A 20,510-nucleotide genomic window follows, 5' to 3' on the forward strand; every position below is an offset into this window, starting at 1 on the left:
CAGCAAAGATGATTTTGCAGAATAATTAATCAAGGAGACTATCCATTACAGTGCAGCATCTTTGGAATTCTGCACTGTTATTTGTCTTTTTAAAACATTAAACTATTGCAACACATCACTTAATTTCTTTCGACTTTTCCTTTTTACCACGAAAGTCTTGTGTTAACCTCTTTTTCTGAGAAGCTGTGATCCCGGTCTTGGATTTTCCAGCTCCATGTTGCCTAGGACATTGCTACTTCTTCTTTCATGGAGAAAGCAGTAGCTGGGGCATGTGGAATGATTGTTACAGTGATGTAGGGGCTGGGTAGAATTGAAAAATGAATCTTAAGGACACTATTTTTTTTTGACAGGCAGAGTTAGACAGTGAGAAAGAGAGACAGAGAGAAAGGTCTTCCTTTTTCCATTGGTTCACCCCCCAAGTGGCCGCCACTGCTGGTGTGCTGTGCTGATCTGAAGCCAGGAGCCAGGTGCTTCCTCCTGGTCTCCCATGCGGGTGCAGGGCCCAAGCACTTGGGCCATCCTCCACTGCCTTCCCGGGCCACAGCAGAGAGCTGGCCTGGAAGAGGAGCAACTGGGGCAGGACCAGCGCCCCAACTGGGACTAGAACCCGGCTTGCCGGCGCCGCAGGCAGAGGATTAGCCTAGTGAGCCATGGTGCTGGTGCAAGGACACTTTAAAAATATTTCTCCCCTGGAAATGGAAAAACAGAACTCCTGGGAGGATATTTTATTCATGCATACATGAAATTAGGACTTGTTGGAAGAATCCATCAAGTCAACTGAACGTGATGTTAAAGCTTGAGTATTCTAGTCCCAGGAACATTGTTAGTGGACGGCCCCAGCTAGACCTTTAGAAGGATCTGGGAGCAGTATTTTTCTAACCAGTCCGTGGACTGGAGTCTTCAAACTCCTGTAGTACTGGTTAAAATGCATGTTTCCAGGTTCCTACAAGGGCCAGCCAAAATAAATCCGACTGAGCAGGCACCAAAGAACCTGAATTTTGAACAAATGTCCCTCTCCCCCTGGACGCTCTTCTGCACTTGGCAGGGAGTCACTTGGAATTTTCCCCAGCTGTAGCCAGATGTTTTCATAGATCAGTGTCTAGAAGAATGAGCATCACGATTGTAGAATAGTCAGCTGCTGACATTGCCATGGAGTGAGTGGCTACTGCCCAAGGTCACCCAGAAACCAAAGATATGGCATACTCCTCTGGACAGACTTCCTTCCTGCTACTGATGTTCATTTTATTTGGAAGGCAGAGAGACAGAGATCGTCCATCACTGGCTTGCTCCCCCAATGGCCTACAGCAGTAGTAACCACATCACCTGTTGCCTCCCAGGGTGTGCATTAGCATGAAGCTGGGTGGGAAGGGGAGTAGCTGGAATGGAAACCAGACACTCCTGTGTAGGGTGCCTGGGCCCCAAGCCCCTGATACAGAACCAGAACCTCTGGGTGCTGCTTGGAGCCAGGTCACAAGTGCATTCATCAGGAAGGGCAAGCAGTAGGGGCCCAGCTTGCAGAAGAGGTGGCTTTGCACATCAGCAGACTTGTCTGTGCCAAGTAGGCACATCCACCTCCTGATTGCTAAAACCAAAATCACCCTCCTTGTCCCTAGACAATAAATACTCATTTTTTTTTTTTTTTTTGATAGGCAGAGTTAGACAGTGAGAGAAAGACAGAGGGAAAGATCTTCCTTCCGTTGGTTCACCCCCCAAATGGCCGCTACGGCTGGTGCACAGCGCTGATCCAAAGCCAAGAGCCAAGTGTTTCTTCCTGGTCTCCCATGCGGGTGCAGGGCCCAAGCACTTGGGCCATGCTCCACTGCCTTTCCGGGCCACAGCAGAGAACTGGACTGGAAGAGGAGCAACCGGGACAGAACCGGCACCCCAACTGGGACTAGAACCTGGGGTGCAAGCACCGCAGGTGGAGGATTAGCCTGGTGAGCCACAGCGCCGGCCTAAATACCCATTCTTGAATATTCATTAGACTCCTATGTGCTCTGCACTAGCCTCCATAGATACCAGGGATACCAAGATGAACAAGGGTCCTGTCTTAGAGGCAGCCTGCCTTTCTGCAGTCTGTTGGCCATACTGGTCAGTTAGATACGTGACCAGTGTTCAAAATTGTGTCCTTACTTTTGTTCTGACTTCCCCCTTGTTCTGTTTACAAGATAAAATCTAAAACTGAGCTAAAAACAGTGGCTTCCCAGGACAGTTTCAGAAAGCACTGCAGACTAGTGGAGATGCTGCCCATCTGTGAAACCTTATCAGCTCCTTGCTCTGGCTCTGCGAAGTGTGCCTTCTGGACGAGAACAATCGACTTGCTGTTTTCCTGTCCTTGGTATGTCCCTTGGAAAGGATTTATTTTGCTTTGGCCCCTGTTCTCTCCTGGCTCCTCAAGGCAACTTTTTGTTTTCCCCACAAACCTTTCTGTGTATTTACAATTAAGTTGAAACTTGAACTTCATAATGTATTTTTCAAATCTCAGAGTTTAGGATTTTAGCGCTGGCGTTTTCTTGGCCCCTTTGAGTTGCATCGTCTCGGCTCCTGGTTATTTTGTCTGGATGAAGCTCCTGGGTGGAATTTCAGAAGCCTCTAGAAAGAGAGAGGCGGATGTGAAAAGTGAAGTGGGAGATTGCCCATAAGGGGGACAAAGATTGGTGTGTCCAATGCTTGTCAAAATGTGCTATCTAGATCCCTGGTGATGGATAAGATGCTTTTAATTGGAACGGGGCTTGAGTCTTACTACTGGCTTTTCACTTTGTTCATGTTTCCCTTCCTAGCAAGCATATTTAAACAAAGTAAAGCTGAATAGTAAATAATCATACAGGTGGCAGGTGGCCCTGCCAGGAGTCACAGGAGTGGTACACAGATGGCTGAGGTTTGAAGAACACGGAGTGGAGAGCCAGGAGCAAGTGTCTTATAGGAGAGGTCCCAACCCCATGAGGCCAAGGCACACACACGCCTTACCCAGAGTAGGCAGGAAGCGGTGGAGGAGGGCTTTACCTTGACAGAACACAGACCGTCTCTATATGCCATCCTGGAGAGCAGCAAGCCCTGTGTGTCCTGTCGAAGCAGTAACTGAGTATCTACCCTGGGAAAGGAGAGGGGCCCCATTTGGGGGGGGGGGGCAGGAAGACAGAGGATCCCGGGCTGAGCTTGACAGAAAGAGACCCAGGAGTGCTTGGGAGCCTTAGAGCAGAAGCAGGTTTCTCCCCTGCTCGGGGGGAAATTCTCTCCTCTCGGTCAGGGAGCGTAAAGGCAGAGAAAGGGGCTCAAGTCCTCAGCTGAAACTGTGACTGTTTGACTGTTGTCCACTGATGGCATTACAGAGGACAGCTGCAATAGTAGAGACCTCAAAAATGGCAGGCTCCAAAGATGAGAAGAGTTTGATGGTGCGGTCACAAGGGGTGAGTTCTGAGGAATGGGCAGTTGGGAGATTTTGTGGCTGCACAAACTCACAGGCTGTGGTATGGTCGGTGTTGCTGCTGGGCCACAAATGCGTGGAGCCTGTGACTACTGCAGGCGGCAGCAACAGTGGGAAGTTCCCACATATTTATACCCAGAACGGACGTGGTGGGAGATGCTAGGCTGAGGGATTTTCCAGTGCCATTGCCATCCTATAGGACAGCCCTTATGTATGTGCTCCATGATTGCCTGGAACAGTGCCACGGAGAACATAGGCAGACCTGCGGCCGTGGTTGGCTTTTATTTTCAACTGTGAAAACAGTGAAACAAAAACTCACCGGAGAAAGGCCACTTCCCGAGTTATATTTGGAACGGAGTCTAGAAATGGAATTGTCCTTTTCTTTCCCTCTCTCCCCTCTATTTTTACAGGGTTGCTCAAAGATGGAAAGCCTTCTGGGCTGTGGCCCCCGCCCACCCTCCCCTTTAAGTGAAACCCTTGGAACCTGGCCCCAGATTCACCTTGATGTCAAGAGGACCCCCCCCCCCCGCCCCGTCCTCCTGAGCCAAAAGCTGTTCCCAGCGGGAAGGCTCCTGCTCTCTTTGATGTCTGTCTGTTGAGCCCTAGAGGAGCCCCCTCCAGCCTGTTTTTCTAGGGGGACAGGTGAGAAAGGCAGAGCAGAGGACACCTAGCCACACACTCCAGTCTGTAACTGGGTAGGCTGTAAAGACAGCAGCCCGCCTCCAGTCACCAGCCATTGTCGTTGTACAGACCATAGCTTTTGGTTTTTCTTTTACTTTCCCTGAATGAATAGTTGTGTACTTACTGTTGACATGTGGCGTTTATGCTGAGAGCAGATGAGGAAATGATGTGGGTCATTCGCTTGAGTGTATCTGGTCCCTGTGGTCCTTATCCCTGTCATTGTGGAAGGATGCTCTCATTCGCTGTCACTTCCCGTCTTCTGCCTGCACCTGCTGCCAGAACCAGGTCACATAGAGCAGAGCTCTGAGGGCTGAAAGATACAGTGCTGAGAACCGGATCTCGGTGCTGATAGAAGGGTGTGTTGGGCTGTTTGTTTTGGGGAAATACTCTGTGTAAAACCTGGTCCCTGGTGGAATCATGGGAAGTATGTACAGCAGTGTAGATTGAGCTCCAGGCCTCAACTCTTAGTGGCTTAGACAACCTATTTAATTTTTTTTTTATTTTCAATTTTCTTTCTAGTAGGAGATGATACTAGCTGGGTTACGTTGAAGTTTAGGTGAGAGCGGGAGGCCTTTCCACACTGTTTTTGTCCTCTTGACCGTGGCCCTTGATGGCAGGTGTCTTTCAATTTCTCTTTGCCTTTAGGCTGCCCCTTTTAGGCAGCACATTTAGTTTCTTACTTAGCAAACAACTGCAATTTAAAACTGAACAATATTTTAAAATATTGGCATTTTTCAAACACATGTATGTCAGAGGCTGGCCCTGTGGTGTAGTAGGCTAACCCTCTGCTGCGGCGCCAGCATCCCATAAGGGCACTGGTTCCAGTCCCAGCTGCTGCTCTTCTGATCAAGTCCCAACTAATGGCCTGAGAAAGCAGTGGAGGATGGCCCAGGTGCTTGGGCCCCTGCGCCCATATGGGAGACCCAGAGGAAGCTCCTGGCTCCTGGCTTTGGATCAACCCAGCTCCGGCCATTGGGGCCATTTGGGGAGTAAACCAGCAGATAGAAGATCTCTCTGTCTCTTCCTCTCTCTTTCTATAACTCTGTCTCTTAAACAAATCTTTTTTAAAAAAGCCCACATATTTATGTCTTCTCTCATTAATCTTTAAAATCATTTAAAGCATTTTTGTGAATACTCCATGTCCAAAAACAGTAGTCAGAAAACTATGTTGGGGCTGATGGTAGGGTTAGCTTTAACCTCTTGTAGGTGAATTATCCTTGTGACTGACAGTTCTCTTTCTTGGTGTAGAATTTTGGGATATGTCTTGGGTGACTTTTGTGGCTTTGGGGCATGTGACTTTAAGACACAGCTTGTCTTGAAGTAGTTATATATGCTCTGTGTTCATATCAGCTTTTTCATGTGTAAAATGTGGAAATGTTAATGTTTGACACTGGCTCAGAGCTCATGTCTACTGGGGTGGAGCAGAAGAAAATGTGACATTTGCCATTGTTGAGATGGGAGACCCCACAATTCTGTGGGTACAGAGACCTAACCAAATCTGGGACTTGGGGCCATCCTCTGGCAGCATAGGGTCTTCCTTGTATTTTGGGATTTTTATATGTAGTCTGGGCATCCAAGAGTTGTCATCAAACAATGGCTTCCAGTGGCCCCTGGTCTCATCATGGTTGTCCTTGTACAAGTCATGTCTCATTTTTCTGAAGTTGTTTATGATGGGTAAGACCCATGGGAGGATGGTGGAAAACTGTGACATCTCTTAGTTGTCCTGTCCATTCTTTGAGTAACATTTCTCTGAGCTCTGATTATGTAGCAGGCTAATTGTTCCTGGTACTCAAATGAGTGAATGCCAGTCCCCACCCTTACTACATTAAGGGTGTCGGGAGAGACAACAAGCACTTAGGCAATGCATTGCCATGGGGACTGACAGTGTGTTCTGAGAGCACAAAGTGGGCAGAACCAACTTCTGGAGGGATAGAGGGCCTGCAACACTGGTGGTACACCTTGAAAGCTAAGGGGTTGTGGCGTGGCTTCTAGCTCCAGCTCTGCCTTTGCTCTGAACCTCGACTTTTTCCCTGACTTGGAGCCAGTTTCCTCATCTCTGAGACAGCACTCACCTTTGCTGTATGTCGAGAGAGGATCAATAACTGTGGGACTGCTTATGGGGATCCTCTCCTGTCTGAAGGTGCCTTCCTCCCCTCAGCAGTGTTGCCTGCAGGATGCTGGATCACTGGGCTTTAAGGTTCAGTGTGCAGCTGTAAATTCAGATGTGCCCCCTGGTAGTCCAGTGCAACTAAGCCCTTCTGGTTATGACTTAGGCTGTCTTCTCTGACAGCAGTCTGTGGAGTCCAGTCTTGCTGACTGAGTTCACAGAGATTACTTAGCCAAGCTGAGGGCCAGGTTTCTCATCTGTGAAATGAAGACACTAGTAATAGTGCATGCTTCAGAGGCTTAAAAGAGATCATCTGAATAGAAAACATGGCACACAGAGACTGCCCTATTAATGGTCATTTTTGGGACTGGATGAGAAAACCGCAGAGATTGCCAGGAATCAAGATAAGCAGGCTAGAGGAACTTGACCTCTTCACGGAGATGGGCAAGGTGAGCAATGGAGGGATGGCCATTCCAGGAACAGGGAGCAGTGTGTGTGAAGATCGCAAGGAGGCAGGTCAGAAAGAAGGCCAGCATGGCTGGAGTCCAGAGCGGGGAAGCGAGCGTGTGGTGGGGAGAGGCTGCTGAAGATAGAGGGCCGACTCCCTGTGGTGGCCCCACTAAGGAGTCGGTATTTTCTTCCTGAGCAGAGTGGGAAACCAATGGCCTCAGTGAGGGTGCTGAGCTGAAATTGGGGAAGCAGAGAAACAGGCGTGTGTTTAGAGAAAAAATTCAATCTGAAGGAAGCGTTTTTCTCAGAAGGAAGAATTTCATCCAAGTTTCTAAGTTTTATCTTAGAAGGGCCCTTGTAACAGGTCTTAATGTTTGCAGGGCCCTGGCAGAATCACATCTGGAGACTCCCATTTTGTAAGTTTAAATAATTCCAGGTTATCTACCTGTGTGTTCCATCCCCCTACTCTGGCAAACATGTCTCTGGAACTAAAATATCAAAAAGTGTGGTTTGTACATGACTTATAGTCCAGAGGGTCCAAGAAAATTTAATTTCACTCTAATTGCACAGTCTAGGTGTTCTGTTCAGACAATAAGATGTGGATGGATATTAAAAATATTTACAATTAAGAAATCATTTCCTACTCCATAATTTTTTCTTCATTATCACAAAATCACTAATATTCACAAAATATGCATTCTTTTTTTTTTTTTTTTTTTTTGACAGGCAGAGTGGACAGTGAGAGAGAGAGACAGAGAGAAAGGTCTTCCTTTTTGCCGTTGGTTTACCCTCCAATGGCCTCCATAGCCGGCGTGCTACGGCCAGCGCATTGCGCTGATCTGAGGCCAGGAGCCAGGTGCTTCTCCTGGTCTCCCATGCGGGTGCAGGGCCTAAGGACTTGGGCCATCCTCCACTGCATTCCCGGGCCATAGCAGAGAGCTGGCCTGGAAGAAGGGCAACCGGGACAGAATCCGGCGCCCTGACCGGGACTAGAACCCGGGGTGCCGGCGCTGCAAGGCAGAGGATTAGCCTAGTGAGCCACGGCGCTGGCCAAAATATGCATTCTTTTGACAGAAATACTGAGACAACTTTTATTTTTCTTAACAGCTTTATTGAGGTATAATTCACATCCTAAACAGTTCATGCAAAGTATATGACTTCTCTTGAGTCATTGTAGTTCTGATACAGTTTCTCATTTACTTTATTTTAAAATATTATGCTTATTGTTGAATAAAGATCTGTTCCCTTTTTTTAAAAAAAGATTTATTTATTTGAAAGTCAGAGTTACACAGAGGAGGAGAGGCAGAGAGAGAGGTCTTCCATCTGTTGGCTCACTCTCTAATTGGCCACAGTGGCCGGAGCTGTGCCAATCCGAAGTCAGGAGCCAGAAGCTTCTTCTGAGTCTTCCATGTGGGTGAAGGGGCCCAAGGACTTGGGCCATCTTCTGCTTTCCCAGGCCATAGCAGAGATCTGGATCAGAAGTGGGCCAGCCAGGACTTGAACCAGCTGGGATGCTGGCACTGCAAGGGATGGTTTTACCTGCTACGCCACAACAATGGCCCTGTCACTTATTTTATTTTTTCTCCTACAGTTTATTTTAATTTGAAGAAACTTTGCCCTGCCAAGATTACATCAACCTAGCCTGTTAATAAAACTTAGAATTGAAAATGAACCATGAATGAAACATTTTGTTCAAAATATTGAACATAAATACCTTTATCACAGAAAAGATTTTAATTCCATTGTGTAAATCTCTACCATGTACACTACAACATTTACTGTCTTTTCAAGCAATATCTCAATCTCATTCTATTGTCAGTCTTGACATCCTGTTTCACATATGTTATAGCTGGACACTTACATGCAGTTGAGCAGTGGGAATGGTTTAATGTAAACTGTTCCTGTGCACATGTGAGTTTGAGGACTTCCTGAACGACTAAGGGGAAGATGAGGAGTAACAATCACATTGGTGATTGAGGTGACAGTGAAACAGGGCTTCCCTGTGCAAAGTACACTCACACATCCAGAAGAGAGAAATAGACAAGTTCATTAACCGTTTATTTTCTCAATGTTTCTGCAGCTCAAATCCTCCCTGCACCGCGAAGTTGCCTCTGTCACTGCACTGCCCATTCTCAAATGCTCAAGGCTTTCCCACACAGCTGCCCGCTGTTTTAAGGACTCGGAGCAGGAGATGGGGAGAAGCATCTCCCTGGACTGAGGGCGGCACAGCCCTGTAGCCTAAAACTGCAGGGGCATCCAGCAGGCCCTCGCTAAGCCCATCCCGTCCACCTCTTCATTGTGAGATGGCCCAGTACTGCCAGAAGGCCCTCCCTTGCTCAGTGTGTTCCCTCTGAACTTGGCTGACTGCTTTGTTCACTTGCTCTGTCTTGTAGGAACTGGTGAAAGTGGGAAGAGCACCTTTATCAAGCAAATGAGAATCATCCATGGGTCTGGTTACAGCGACGAAGACAGGAAGGGCTTCACCAAGCTGGTTTACCAGAACATCTTCACCGCCATGCAGGCCATGATCAGAGCCATGGACACCTTAAGGATCCCTTACGTGTGTGAGCAGAATAAGGTAAAGTGCCCCAAGAGGTGCTGCCCCCCACCCCCGGACCACACCTTCCTCCTCTGGTTAGCTCATGTATTGGAACAAAAGGACTTAATGGGTGCTTTGGTCAGATGCCAGGTCAGAGTTGTGTGTTTCCTCCAGTTGATTCCCTTTAAGTGATAGTCTTCTGTCTTTCAGTCTTGCTTCTCCATGACTGTCCTCTCTATCCAACCCTTCTTCCACCGGGTGAGGTCCCTCCTGGTTCACGATTGATCTCTGGAGACAACATGGCAAATGTTGGGTGTTTAATCCCCTTCTTTGTAAGGCCATTGTGTGTATCTGTAGTGTCCAGTCCTGGACTCAGTGTCCTGCTCCACTCCCCAACCAGTGGAGTCTTCCTATGCACCATGCTGCCCCAGCTCGGGGAGGGGCAGTAGAGGCAGTCCCTTGGCCTCTGGTGGCTCAGTCCACAGCTACTGGTCTGGGAGTGGGGACTGTGCAGCTCTGCCTGGGGCTGCGTTTCACTGTGGCAGGCCTGGTACTGGGCCTGGTACCGTGACCTGGACTTAATTCTCTCCCTCCGCTGAGCAGGCAGTGTCTCCACGCTACGCTGCTGGGAGTTGGGGACACGGGTGACATGGTGACTCTTCCCTTCCTGCCTTCTCCGTCTTCTCTTATTATACCCAAACCAGGCACTGTGGTCCCTCCTCTGGCTTCCCCAGCTCTTGTAAACATAGATGGGTGAGTGAATGGCTGTTCATGTTGGGGTCTTGGAGGGGAGGTGCTGCTGGAGCAGCTGGCTTGGCCTCTGGGATAGAGACTCTTTTTGTTTTATTTTATATTTATATTTTATTTAATGAACATAAATTTCCAAAGTACAGCTTATGGATTACAATAGCCCCCCCATAACTTCCCTCCCACCCACAACACTCCCCTTTCCCACTCCCTCTCCCCTTCCATTCACATCAAGATTAATTTTCAATTATCTTTATATACAGAAGATCAATTTAGCATACATTAAGTAAAGATTTCAACAGTTTGCACCCACACAGAAACAAAGTGTAAAATATTAGAGTACTAGTTATAGCATTAATTAAAAACCTAAGAGTAATTGTGTATTAATTACAGAGTTCAACCAATAGTTTTAAGTAGAACATAAAAAATACTAAAAGGGTAAAGTATTAAGTTCTTTTTTTTTCTTTTTCTTTTTTTTTGTTTGTTATATAGTTATTTTTTTATTTAATAAATGTGAATTTACAAAGTGCAACTTTTGTATTGTTGTGGCTCCCCCCCACAACCTCCCTCCCTCCCGTGGCCCTCCCCTCTCCCACTCCCTCTCCCATCCCACCCTTCATTGAGTTTCATTTTCAATTACCTTCATATACTGAAGATCAACTTAGTATATACTAAGCAAGGATTTCAACAGGCTGCACTCACACAACCGTACAAGGTATAGGGTATTGTTCGAATAGTAGTGTTGTTTTTGAGTTTCATAGTAGAACACATTAAGGACAGAGATCCTACGTGGGGAGCATGTACCCAGTGACTCCCGTTGTTGATTTAACAATTGGCACTCTTATTTATGATGTCAGCAATCACCCGAGACTCTTGCTATGAGCTGTCTAGGCTACGGAAGCCCCTTGATGGGATAGAGACTCTTAAGAGCAGTGTGATGAATTTGGCTGGCCCTGGGGTCTCATTTGTGCAGAAGGCTGGCACGGTGTGTGTGATGCTCTGCAGTGCGCAGGTGTGAGATGTTTGGGTAGCAGTCAAGTTTGCTTATTTCAGGCACTGACAAAAGGGAGACATATCCATTCTTTCTTTCAGCTAGGAGACCTAGTTAATGATGGAGATGTGGGATTTACAGTGGCCAGCTTTTTAAGAATTCCCAGTCCTGGAGAATATTTTCACTAATGTGCTGCAGACTAATCAGAAATCAGTAGGTTTTGCTTCTTGGTGTTAGGATCTGGATCTTCTTGGGAACTAAGAGATGGTTTTCAAGAACATGCTCGTGTCTCAGCCTGCAAGGTGTTCTCGTGATGGGACGGTAGCAAGCTGGCATTTGCTTTCCTTTCATCACTGGTTATTAAAAATGCAGATTTTGGGTACAGCATTGTGGTACAGGTTAAACCACCACTTACAATGCCAGTGCATATTGGAGTGCTGGTTCTAGTCCCAGCTACTCTGATTCTGATCCAGCTTCCTGCTAGTGCACCTGGGAAGGCGGCAGATGATGGTCTGACCCTTGCCACCCATGTGGGAGACCAGGATGCAGCTCCAGTTTCCTGGCTTTGGCCTGGCCCAGCTCTGGCAGTGGAGGTCATTTGGGGAGTGAACCAGTAGATAGATTGATCTCTCTCTCTGCACCTTGCAAATAAATAAATAAATAGCTATTATTTTAAAAATGACATTTAAGACCAGAGGAAAATCATAAGGTAGGAGGGTGAGACGAAGATGCAAGCAAAGCTTTATGTGGTATATTGGAATGAAGTCTGAACGGAAATGATCCTGTGCCTGAGCTCATTAAAAATCTAGATTAGACATGAGTTTATTTAAAATAGTTTCTACAAAGTTACAAATGGCATAATGTTACATAGAAAAATTCTGTGTCAGATGGGTCTCCAGGGATTTTCTTTTAATTTTTAAAAATTTATTTTACTTATTTGAAAGAGAGACACAGAGACATCAGCTGATTCACTCCCCAGATGGCTGCAATGGCTGGAACCAGGCAGATGTGAAGCCAGGAGCCAGCAGCTTCTTCCAGGTCTCCCACGTGGGTGTGGGGGCCCAAGCTCTTGGGCCATCCTCCACTGCATTCCCAGGCCCATTGTCAGGGAGCTGGATCAGAAGTGTAGCAGCCAAGACTCCAACCAGTGCCCATATGGGATGCTGGCGCTGCAGGCTGGGGCTTTAACCCGCTGTGCTACATACAGAGACACAGTATACACACATAGACAAAGAGCGAGAAAGAGACAAAACTCCTATTCTCTGGTTTACTCCCCCAGATACCTGCAATGGCCAGGGTTGGTAAAGCCAGAAGCTGGGAACATTGTCCAGGTCTCTCCTGTGAATGGCAGAAATCCAATTACTTGAGTCATCACTACTGCTTCCCAGGGTTTGCCTTAGCAGGAAGCTCGAGGCAAGAGCCAGAGGCTCTGATGTGAGACATCAGCGTCTTAACCAATATGCTAAATGCCCACTTCTTCCTGTATATCTTTGAGAAAATACTCCCCAAGTTATGATGGAGGTTATAGCCTGATAAACTTATCATAAATTGAAAATGCGGTTAAGTTGAAAATGCATTGAATGTTCCTAAACTGAACATCTTGGCTTAGCAACCCAGCACACTGTATGGAATGAGCTGTTGCCCTGCCAACCATGAGCTGTGCTCGCTGCTGCTGCCCAACGTCACAGGAGAGGATGGAACCATTATTGTTAGCTGGGAAAAGATTAAATTAAAATATGTACTATAGTTTATATTGCATGCATCTTATTTTTGCACCATCATAACGTTGAAAAATCAGAAGTCAGACCATCATTAACTTGGAGATGTCCGTATATGATAGACAAGGTTTCAGAGCAATCAAGCAATTTATTATTTCCTTCTCTGTGATAGAATTACAAAGGAAAATACATTGTGCCCCAAATTTTGGCTTTTATCTCTACAGCCTCATTTCTTTACCATCATTCCATTGCAATTTTTTTTTAAAGATATCATTTATTTATTTGAGAGGTAGAGTTACAGACAGAAGGAGAGAGAAAGGTCTCCCATCCACTGGTTCACTCCCCAGATGGCTGCAATGGCCAAGCCTGGGCCAGATGGAAGTCAGGAGCCAGGAGCTTCTTCCAGGTCTCCCACGTGGGTGCAGGGGCCCAAGCACCTGAGCCATCTTCTGCTTTCCAGGCTACCAGCAGGGAGCTGAATCAGAAGTGGAGCAACCAGATCTTGAACTGGCACCCATATGGGATGGCAGTGTCGCAAGTGGTGGCTTTACCTGCTGTGCCGCAGTGCCAGTCCCTCTCTTGCTGTTAATTCTTTCCAGGATGTCTTCTCTCCTTGTCCACAGATCTGCATTAGACCCCTAGGACCTTATAACAAAAGAACCTCAAAGGAAGTGGCTTGCATTAGAAATTTCCTTTTAGACTGTCATGGATATTGCAAGTCCGAGATCAGTGTTGATTGGTTCCAACTGCAGGCTCTGGGAGCAAATTTATTCCCTGATTCTCTCCTTGCTTCTCGTGGTTTCTGGAAACTCCCGGTGTTTCTGCCTCACTCCATTTTCTGCCACTGTCTTTATAACGAGTGTTCTCCTTTCTGTGTCTCTGTGCTCATATGCGTTGCCCTCTCTGTGTACATCCAAAGCATGGCTCTCCTGGGGCTTTAGGGCGTACTTTTGCTGTAAAGGCCCTGAGAGCAAATTTGTTTTTGGCTTTGTGGCTAGCCGATCCCTGTCCAAACTACTCAGCTCTGCTGCTGTTAGCATGGAACGGAACCCTAGATGATATACAAACTGCAGTGTGTGGCTCACTTGTAAACTCTGCGAAATGTGAAAACTGTGCTTAATTCACAAGCCATACAAAAATCTACCCAGGCCATGAATGGCCCTCGTGTGCCAACCCTGGTCCTAGGGGAAGCTGGAACCTCTCTGTTTTTCCATTTCCTCATCTGTTGAATGCAGACAACACATGCTCTGTCTGCTTCCTAAGCCAACACGAGCGAAGGGAAGTGCTTCAGAAATTGAATGGCACTCGAGAAATACAAGGTTATTACTGGGGCAAGCTCAAACACCAAAATGGACTCGTTGTTTCTTCTATGATGTGCTTATGACATTTTCAGCCGCTCTCTCTGTGCCTGGGGGCTGTTACTATTTCTAATAATTGTCTCTGCGGGTCAGTCCTTATTCCAGAAATGAAGCTTTAACAGAATCACCTGCATAGGTCATAAATGATTAATGTTTAGTGTATTCAGTAATTGATTTAAGAAACACACTATATATTGTCTTCTTTACAAAGTAGTTGAATAACCTTGAACAGTTGATTAGTTAAGAGAGGGATGCATCAAACCGTAATTACCTTTTATTTTCATATCGGTGCCATCCTTCCCTCACTTGCTATTCCTGGGTATTTATTTCCATTCTCTGTTTTGGAGTATTTTTCCCTAGAACTAGGAACATTTCTTCAGAGTATGTAGAAGGGAATTCAAAGTTAATTTAGAGGTTTTATTTCACTTTGAATGAAAAATTTTAAATTACTTTAATGTTAATTTATGTGTGTGAGAGAGGAATCTTCCAAGTGCTGATTGACTCTTCAAATGCCTACAACAGCTGGGGCTGGACCAGGCTGAAGCCAGGATCCCAGAACTCTCAGTCTGGGTCTCCCATGTGGGTGGCAAGGGACCAAGGACTTGAGCCATCATCTGCTGCCTCCCAGGACGTGCATTAGCGAAAGCTGGGTCAGAAGCAGAGGAGCTGGGACTGGAACCAGGCACTAGGACATGGAGTGTGGGCATTCCAAGTGGTGTTTCAACCACTGCACCGAATGCCTGCCCCCAAGGGTTTCAATTTAAATGCTAGTGAGATCTTTGCTCAGATAGATTCTTGAAAAATCTCAGCCTATTACTTGAAAGGCTGCTTATTAAAGGAAATTTATCAGAAATTTAATCAAGCATTTGATTTTTAACCAACATGTTTTTTCAATTAAGATGTAGCCTTGAAGATTATTTTCTTATGTTGTACCCGCTTTTTTTTTTTTTTTTTTTGGAATAAAAATGATTCATGTGTATTTGCTCACTCTGTAGATAAGCCTTGATTTTTATGAATGTATCTCAAGAGTGTTTTATGAGCACATATTAGAATGTATGACTTCTTGAATAAATATTCCAAAGGCATTTGCCCAACAGCAGGGCTTCCAAGCTTATAACTCATGTTTACTCCTGCTCATTTCACTGAAGTCACAAGAGCTCCATATTGTTTGCTGTTTGTAGCATCTTGTACTTGGGAAGTTCTCATTCTGAGCCTGTTTTGCAGTGACAGAGACCTTGTGATCCACTAAGGTTGTGCTGAGGTTGCCTGGGCGGCTGAGATCCAGAACTCCCCAAGGGTAATTGACGGGTGCTTGAGTTCTCAGAAGCCTTGCAGTTTTGTATTCGGTGATCACTAGACAGAAGGAGCTCTGCAGGCTTTGCTGCAAGCAGACCTCCTCCTCTTTTCTGCCCTCCTGTTTGGCTCCACTGGGCTCACAGCCTAAGAGGGGACTTCAAAAATTCATGGAAAATGGAATTTCAACATATGTTCATTTTGGTGCAAAAAACTTTTGAAATCTGTGCATACAGGAAGTCTTGAAAAAGTTCATGGCAAATGCAGATCATGAAAAAACTAAATGCGGGTTGCAAAAGTTTTTCCACCCAAAATAAACTTAGCTTTTGATAGTTGCTTCCATGAGCCTTTTGAAGTGCCCTTGTATATGTATGCAATTCAAATTTAATTGTAAAGGCTCATCACAGCAAGAATAAATCAATAAGTAAAACTTGAAATTTTTAAAAGGAGAGGTAATAATGGCACAGTAGGGAGATTTTGTTGCCTGCTCTTCGACTCTAAGTCCCCAGTTTCAGAACACAATGTTTCTAGAAGTGTGAGTTCTGAATTTCCCCCTCAGTAAACCTCATACTGTTTTCCTAGCTTTTGCTGGTGGTTTTGGGACATCCAGCCACACACCACTCTCAAGGGCTGAATTATTTGAGTTGATGTGACTCACAAGGCCTCTGTTAGTTCTGTTTGACATTTTGCTGGTCTGACATTTGGGTAGATAGATGCCTTGGCCCTTCGCTCCCTTGCAGTTCCTCCTCCGCTGACTGCTGGGTTTGTCAGGTACCAGAACACCCAGAGCTACTGTTCTCAGACTTGGATGCATATTGGAATCACCTGTGGGACTTTTGTGCCCAGGGTATCACTCCCAGAGACTCAAGGCTAGCATCCCAGGGTGCAGCAGAGCATTGCGATTGCTTTTCAGACTCTGATGGGAAAGTCAAGGTTGAGAACCACGGATGCGTGTGTCTTAACATCAGTAGATGTGTTCGGTTTGGGTTCTGCTTCCCTGTCAACCTTTCCATAGTAGGGAAAGGAGATTTCTAGTCTTTTTTTTTTTTTTCCATGGAACAGCCTAGTTAATCTCCATCAAAGGGAAACGTAGCAGGTGGCACAGAGGGCTGCCTTGGTTAGACGAGGTGATGGTAGCCTTGAAAGCAACACCAGGTGTCATCTTTAAGTGGAAGGCAAGGGTCTGTGAGTCCCCCAGGGACATGATGTTAGCACAGCGTTGTACCCAGAGCTCCCACTGATGAAGTGGGTGGGAGTGGAGGAGGAAGTCCCGCCTTGTTCTCTTAAGATCACATCAGTGGTGCCTTCTTGACCTCCTTTCCCACTGTTGCTATGTGGAAATAATAATTTAACTTTGGATAAAACAATCAGGGATGTAGGTTATGTTGATAACAGACCCAGGTGTAGGTCTTCTTTATAATAAAGATACCATACAAGTTGATTTGTGAGTCAGTAGAGGCAGTACCTAGGGCAACTAGGTAGCTATGTATTTTGTTTCATTAAGTATTTTTATTTGAGACAGTAATTAAGTCTAAAACATCGAACTCCACATTTAAGCAATGAAGTATGGTATTTATGAGATGAGAAAGTACTTTTTTAATGCCAGGAGGACTTTTGATAAAGCCTCATATCTGTGTGAAAGGCAGCATCGCACAGTATTTATGGGTTTATGGAGGATCTGTTTGAAGAACTCTCTGGATACCACAATCCATGGATGATCAAGTCCTTTGTACACATGGTATATTATTTGTGTATATCCTAAATATATTCTCCTGATGCTTAAATTATCTTGGCTGCTTGTAATATCTAATGCTATGTCAATGCTATGGCAGTAGTTATTACACTGTCATTGTTTAGAGAATTGTGACAAGAAAAAACCTTTTCCGTATTCAGTACAGTTTTAAAAAATGTTTTCTATTCATGGTGGCTTTAATCCATGGAATCGGAACACTCAAGTATGTAGGGCTGACTCTAAGGGTTCTTGTCCTTCAGAAAGTTTCTTGGAAAAAGGAATTAGAAAGATAAATTTATTTTGGTATGAAAAATGTGATCCATTGCTAGTTTTTTAAAAAATATTTATTTCAAAGAGTTACAGAGAAGGAGAATACAGAGATGCTGCACCTGCTGTTTCACTGCCAACATGACTGCAATGGCCAGAGTTGAGCCAGCTAAAAGCCAAGAGCCAGGATCCTCTTCCAGACCTCCCATGTGGCTGTCAGGAGCCCAAGCTCTTGGGCCACCTCTCGATGCTTTCCCAGGTGCATTAACAGGGAGCTGGATCGGAAGAAGAGCAGCAGGAACTCCAACTGGCACCCATATAGGATGCCAGTGTTGCAGGCAGAGGCTTAGCCAGCTGTGCCACAATGCCTATCCCTCCAGGAACTTGTTGAAATGCACCTGTGTAACTCTTCCAGCTTGATTTTTCATTCTCAGAAAGTGGGAGACTGAATTCCCAGGAGGTCGTGGGGGACCCGTGTGAGTAAATCAGGCACAGTTCAGTGTAAATTTTCATTTTCTTTTTCACAGAAAGTTTCTCAGGGCTGGGAATATTTTAAGACCCTCCTCTTTTATGATTTTTAAAACATATGTTTAAATAGATTTTTCTGTCCCACTTCCTCTTCTAACTGGAAGCCGAGTTCTGCACGAACCTGTGGGAATAGTGCAGCCAGTGTTCCGACTTGGGCCGTAGCCCAGGGTGGCTGGCTTCCTGGCAGATGTTAAGTTGAGGCCCCTGCTTCCCATGTCCTGCTGCGCATCAGATGTCACCGAGGGTATGTTTCTCCAAACGAGGAACATGAAGTCCTGCCTGTTATCACAGCAATGAGTTCTCCACCAAAATCTTGGGCAGGAACTTTCTCACTTCTCCCAATGGCTCCAATAGCTCTCTGATTAATCAGTGTTCATTTTAGTGTGAAAACCATTATGTCGGAGCTTGAAATATGAGTTGTTTTTTTTTTTTTAAAGATTTATTTATTTGAAAGAGTTACAGACAGGCAGAGGTGGAGAGAGAGAGGTCTTCCATCCTCTGGTTCATTCCCCAGATGGCTGCAATGGCTGGGACATGAACCAACACCCGTATGGGATGCTGGCACTGCAGGCAATGACTTTACCTGCTACTCCACAAAATAGGAAAGAATAGGATGGAAAAGAACTAGTTTTCTCCTTAATTATCACGAGGGCCGAATTTGCTTGCATGCTGTCCTTCAATGAAGCCTGAATTGGGAAATGAGGGAGTTTGGGGGCTGGTGGTGACCAATGGGATTGAGTGGATTCTTGAAAGACTGATTCTCTCCCTCACCTCAAAACTGAGTGTGAACTCATCACATCTCAAGAAATGTCTTCTTTTTTAAAAAAGTTTATTTGAAAGTTAGATTGCAGAAATCTGTACCACAAAGCTGTCCCTGCCCCCCCCCCAATGGTTTCTAAAATCTGGTGTAAAAGGGAAATCCCACAAAGGTACAAATGATCCAGAAACTGCTGTGACCATCAGTCTAGCTGAACATGCATCCATTCATCCGTTAGCACTTCCAGATATGTGAAATATTTGTCCTGAGCCTTTTAAATTTCATTGAACCGTAATACTATCCTAAAATAGAAAACAAAGCTTGTGAAACACTCGTGTTAGAATGGATGTTAGAATCATCAGCAGAATTCTTTTTTTATATAAAAGATTTATTTTTTGATCTTAGAGGCAGAGAGAGAGACAGAGACAGACAGAGACAGAGGTCCTCCATCTGCTGGTTCACTTCCCAGATGGCTGCAACAGCTGGAGCTGAGCCAGTCTGGAGCCAGGAGCCTGGAGCTGCTTCTGGGTCTCCCATTTGGGTGCAGGGGCCCTAACACTTGGACCATCCTCTATGCCTTCCCAGGTCATAGGCAGAGAGCTGGATCAGAAGTGGAGTAGCCAGGACTCGAACCGGCACCCGTATGAGATGGCGGCACTGCAGGCAGTGGCTTTACCCAGTTTATCCGCTACACCCCAGCGCTGGCACCGCCAGCGGAATTCCTATAAAATTCTTGTGTGATCCGCTATCCTTCACAAGCTGCTTTCTTGTGGCAGAGCCGTGCTCCTGCTTTCTGGTGGTGGGGAGCAAGAGAGGTGCTGATGCTGCTGCTCCTTACAGCTGCCTCCTCGGGCCACAGGGCCTCCACTGGTGGGTGAATGTCATAACCAGGGGCCAGGGGCAAGCTCTGCCCTAGCTGGGGTTTTGTTTCGGTGTCCAGATGCAGAATTCTGGTGTGTTTCTCGTGTTAGGAACTTAGAGGCCTCTTTTCTTATGAAATGGTTAGTAAGCTCTGCAGCAGCATTGTAGACAGAAAATTCTAGAAGAAAATCCCCTTAAAAGCTTTCTTTTTTAAGGTGGTAGTGGGAAGAGGGGATGTTTCAAATCAAATATAGTAATTAATCCAGCAGAAACAAACTGTTAAAAGGTTTTTCTTTTGCTTTTTTTTTTAACCAGTAAATCTACCTTTAGAGTAAAGCTAGTATTCATTTGAAGGTAGAAAATATTGCTTTTTTCAGACATGTCTGTTTGGAAGCTGAAGTGTTTTCAGGGAGCTGGGAGATGCTGTATTTTGTGAATACTTCATCTTGATTTTGGACACCTAATCTCTGTCATATTTAATTAAGAATGATCTAATATAAATAGCTTTCACATTTAACTACTGCAGTGTAGTCTTCCTACATAAAATTTGAAAATATTTTGGCAGGTTCCATCTGCAAGTAGAAGTAAAGATAGGAGTGCAGTTGTCTAACTCAGCCACTTACAAGATCTGACTAGGAAGGTACTTGGGTGTGAGTGTACAGTTGCGGGTAGGAAGGTGGCTGGTTTCTGAGTTTCTTTAAGAACAAAATCAACTCTAGTCTTTTAATCCTTTAAGCAGTTAGGATGGAGAAGAATGAGGATCATCGGGACCATTGCTTGTACGTAGGAGCCCCTGCGTGGTCTCCCTTCCTTGTGCACGGAGGGCAGTGGAAGTGGTTTCGTGGTACGGTGAAGGAGACCGCCACGGTCACCAGGGGCCGCCAGTTCTGCTTCTGTCCATACAGAATGGCTTCCCCAACACGTTGTGGGGAGGCTTCCCTTCACTTTGGGGTTTTACCATCATCATCAGGCTCATCATCGTTTGGAGCAGTTGCGACGTGAGGCCCTCCACAATGTTAGTGATAACCCCAAACACGGTGAAGTGAGCTCTTGGAGT

At 45.7% G+C, this 20,510-nt stretch overlaps 1 protein-coding gene across 7 annotated transcripts in view; it reads left to right on the forward strand.

Moving 5' to 3' along the window:
• The window catches only part of GNA14 (G protein subunit alpha 14), a 224,524-nt gene that overhangs the window by 123,125 nt on the left and 80,889 nt on the right, over nucleotides 1–20,510 (forward strand). For 6 of the 7 annotated variants that reach the window (XR_007924456.2, XM_070050562.1, XM_017341945.3 and 3 more), the window contains one exon: nucleotides 9,056–9,240. Coding sequence is in view for 6 of the 7 variants with exons in the window: in XM_070050562.1 (XP_069906663.1) it covers nucleotides 9,056–9,240 (185 nt within the window). In the remaining variant the exon portion in view is untranslated. Of the gene's footprint in view, nucleotides 1–9,053; nucleotides 9,241–20,510 lie in introns of all 7 variants that reach the window. The other variant, XM_070050569.1, reaches the window with a different exon arrangement.

Source organism: Oryctolagus cuniculus, chromosome 1, assembly GCF_964237555.1.
Source record: "Oryctolagus cuniculus chromosome 1, mOryCun1.1, whole genome shotgun sequence".
Lineage (NCBI taxonomy): Eukaryota > Metazoa > Chordata > Mammalia > Lagomorpha > Leporidae > Oryctolagus > Oryctolagus cuniculus.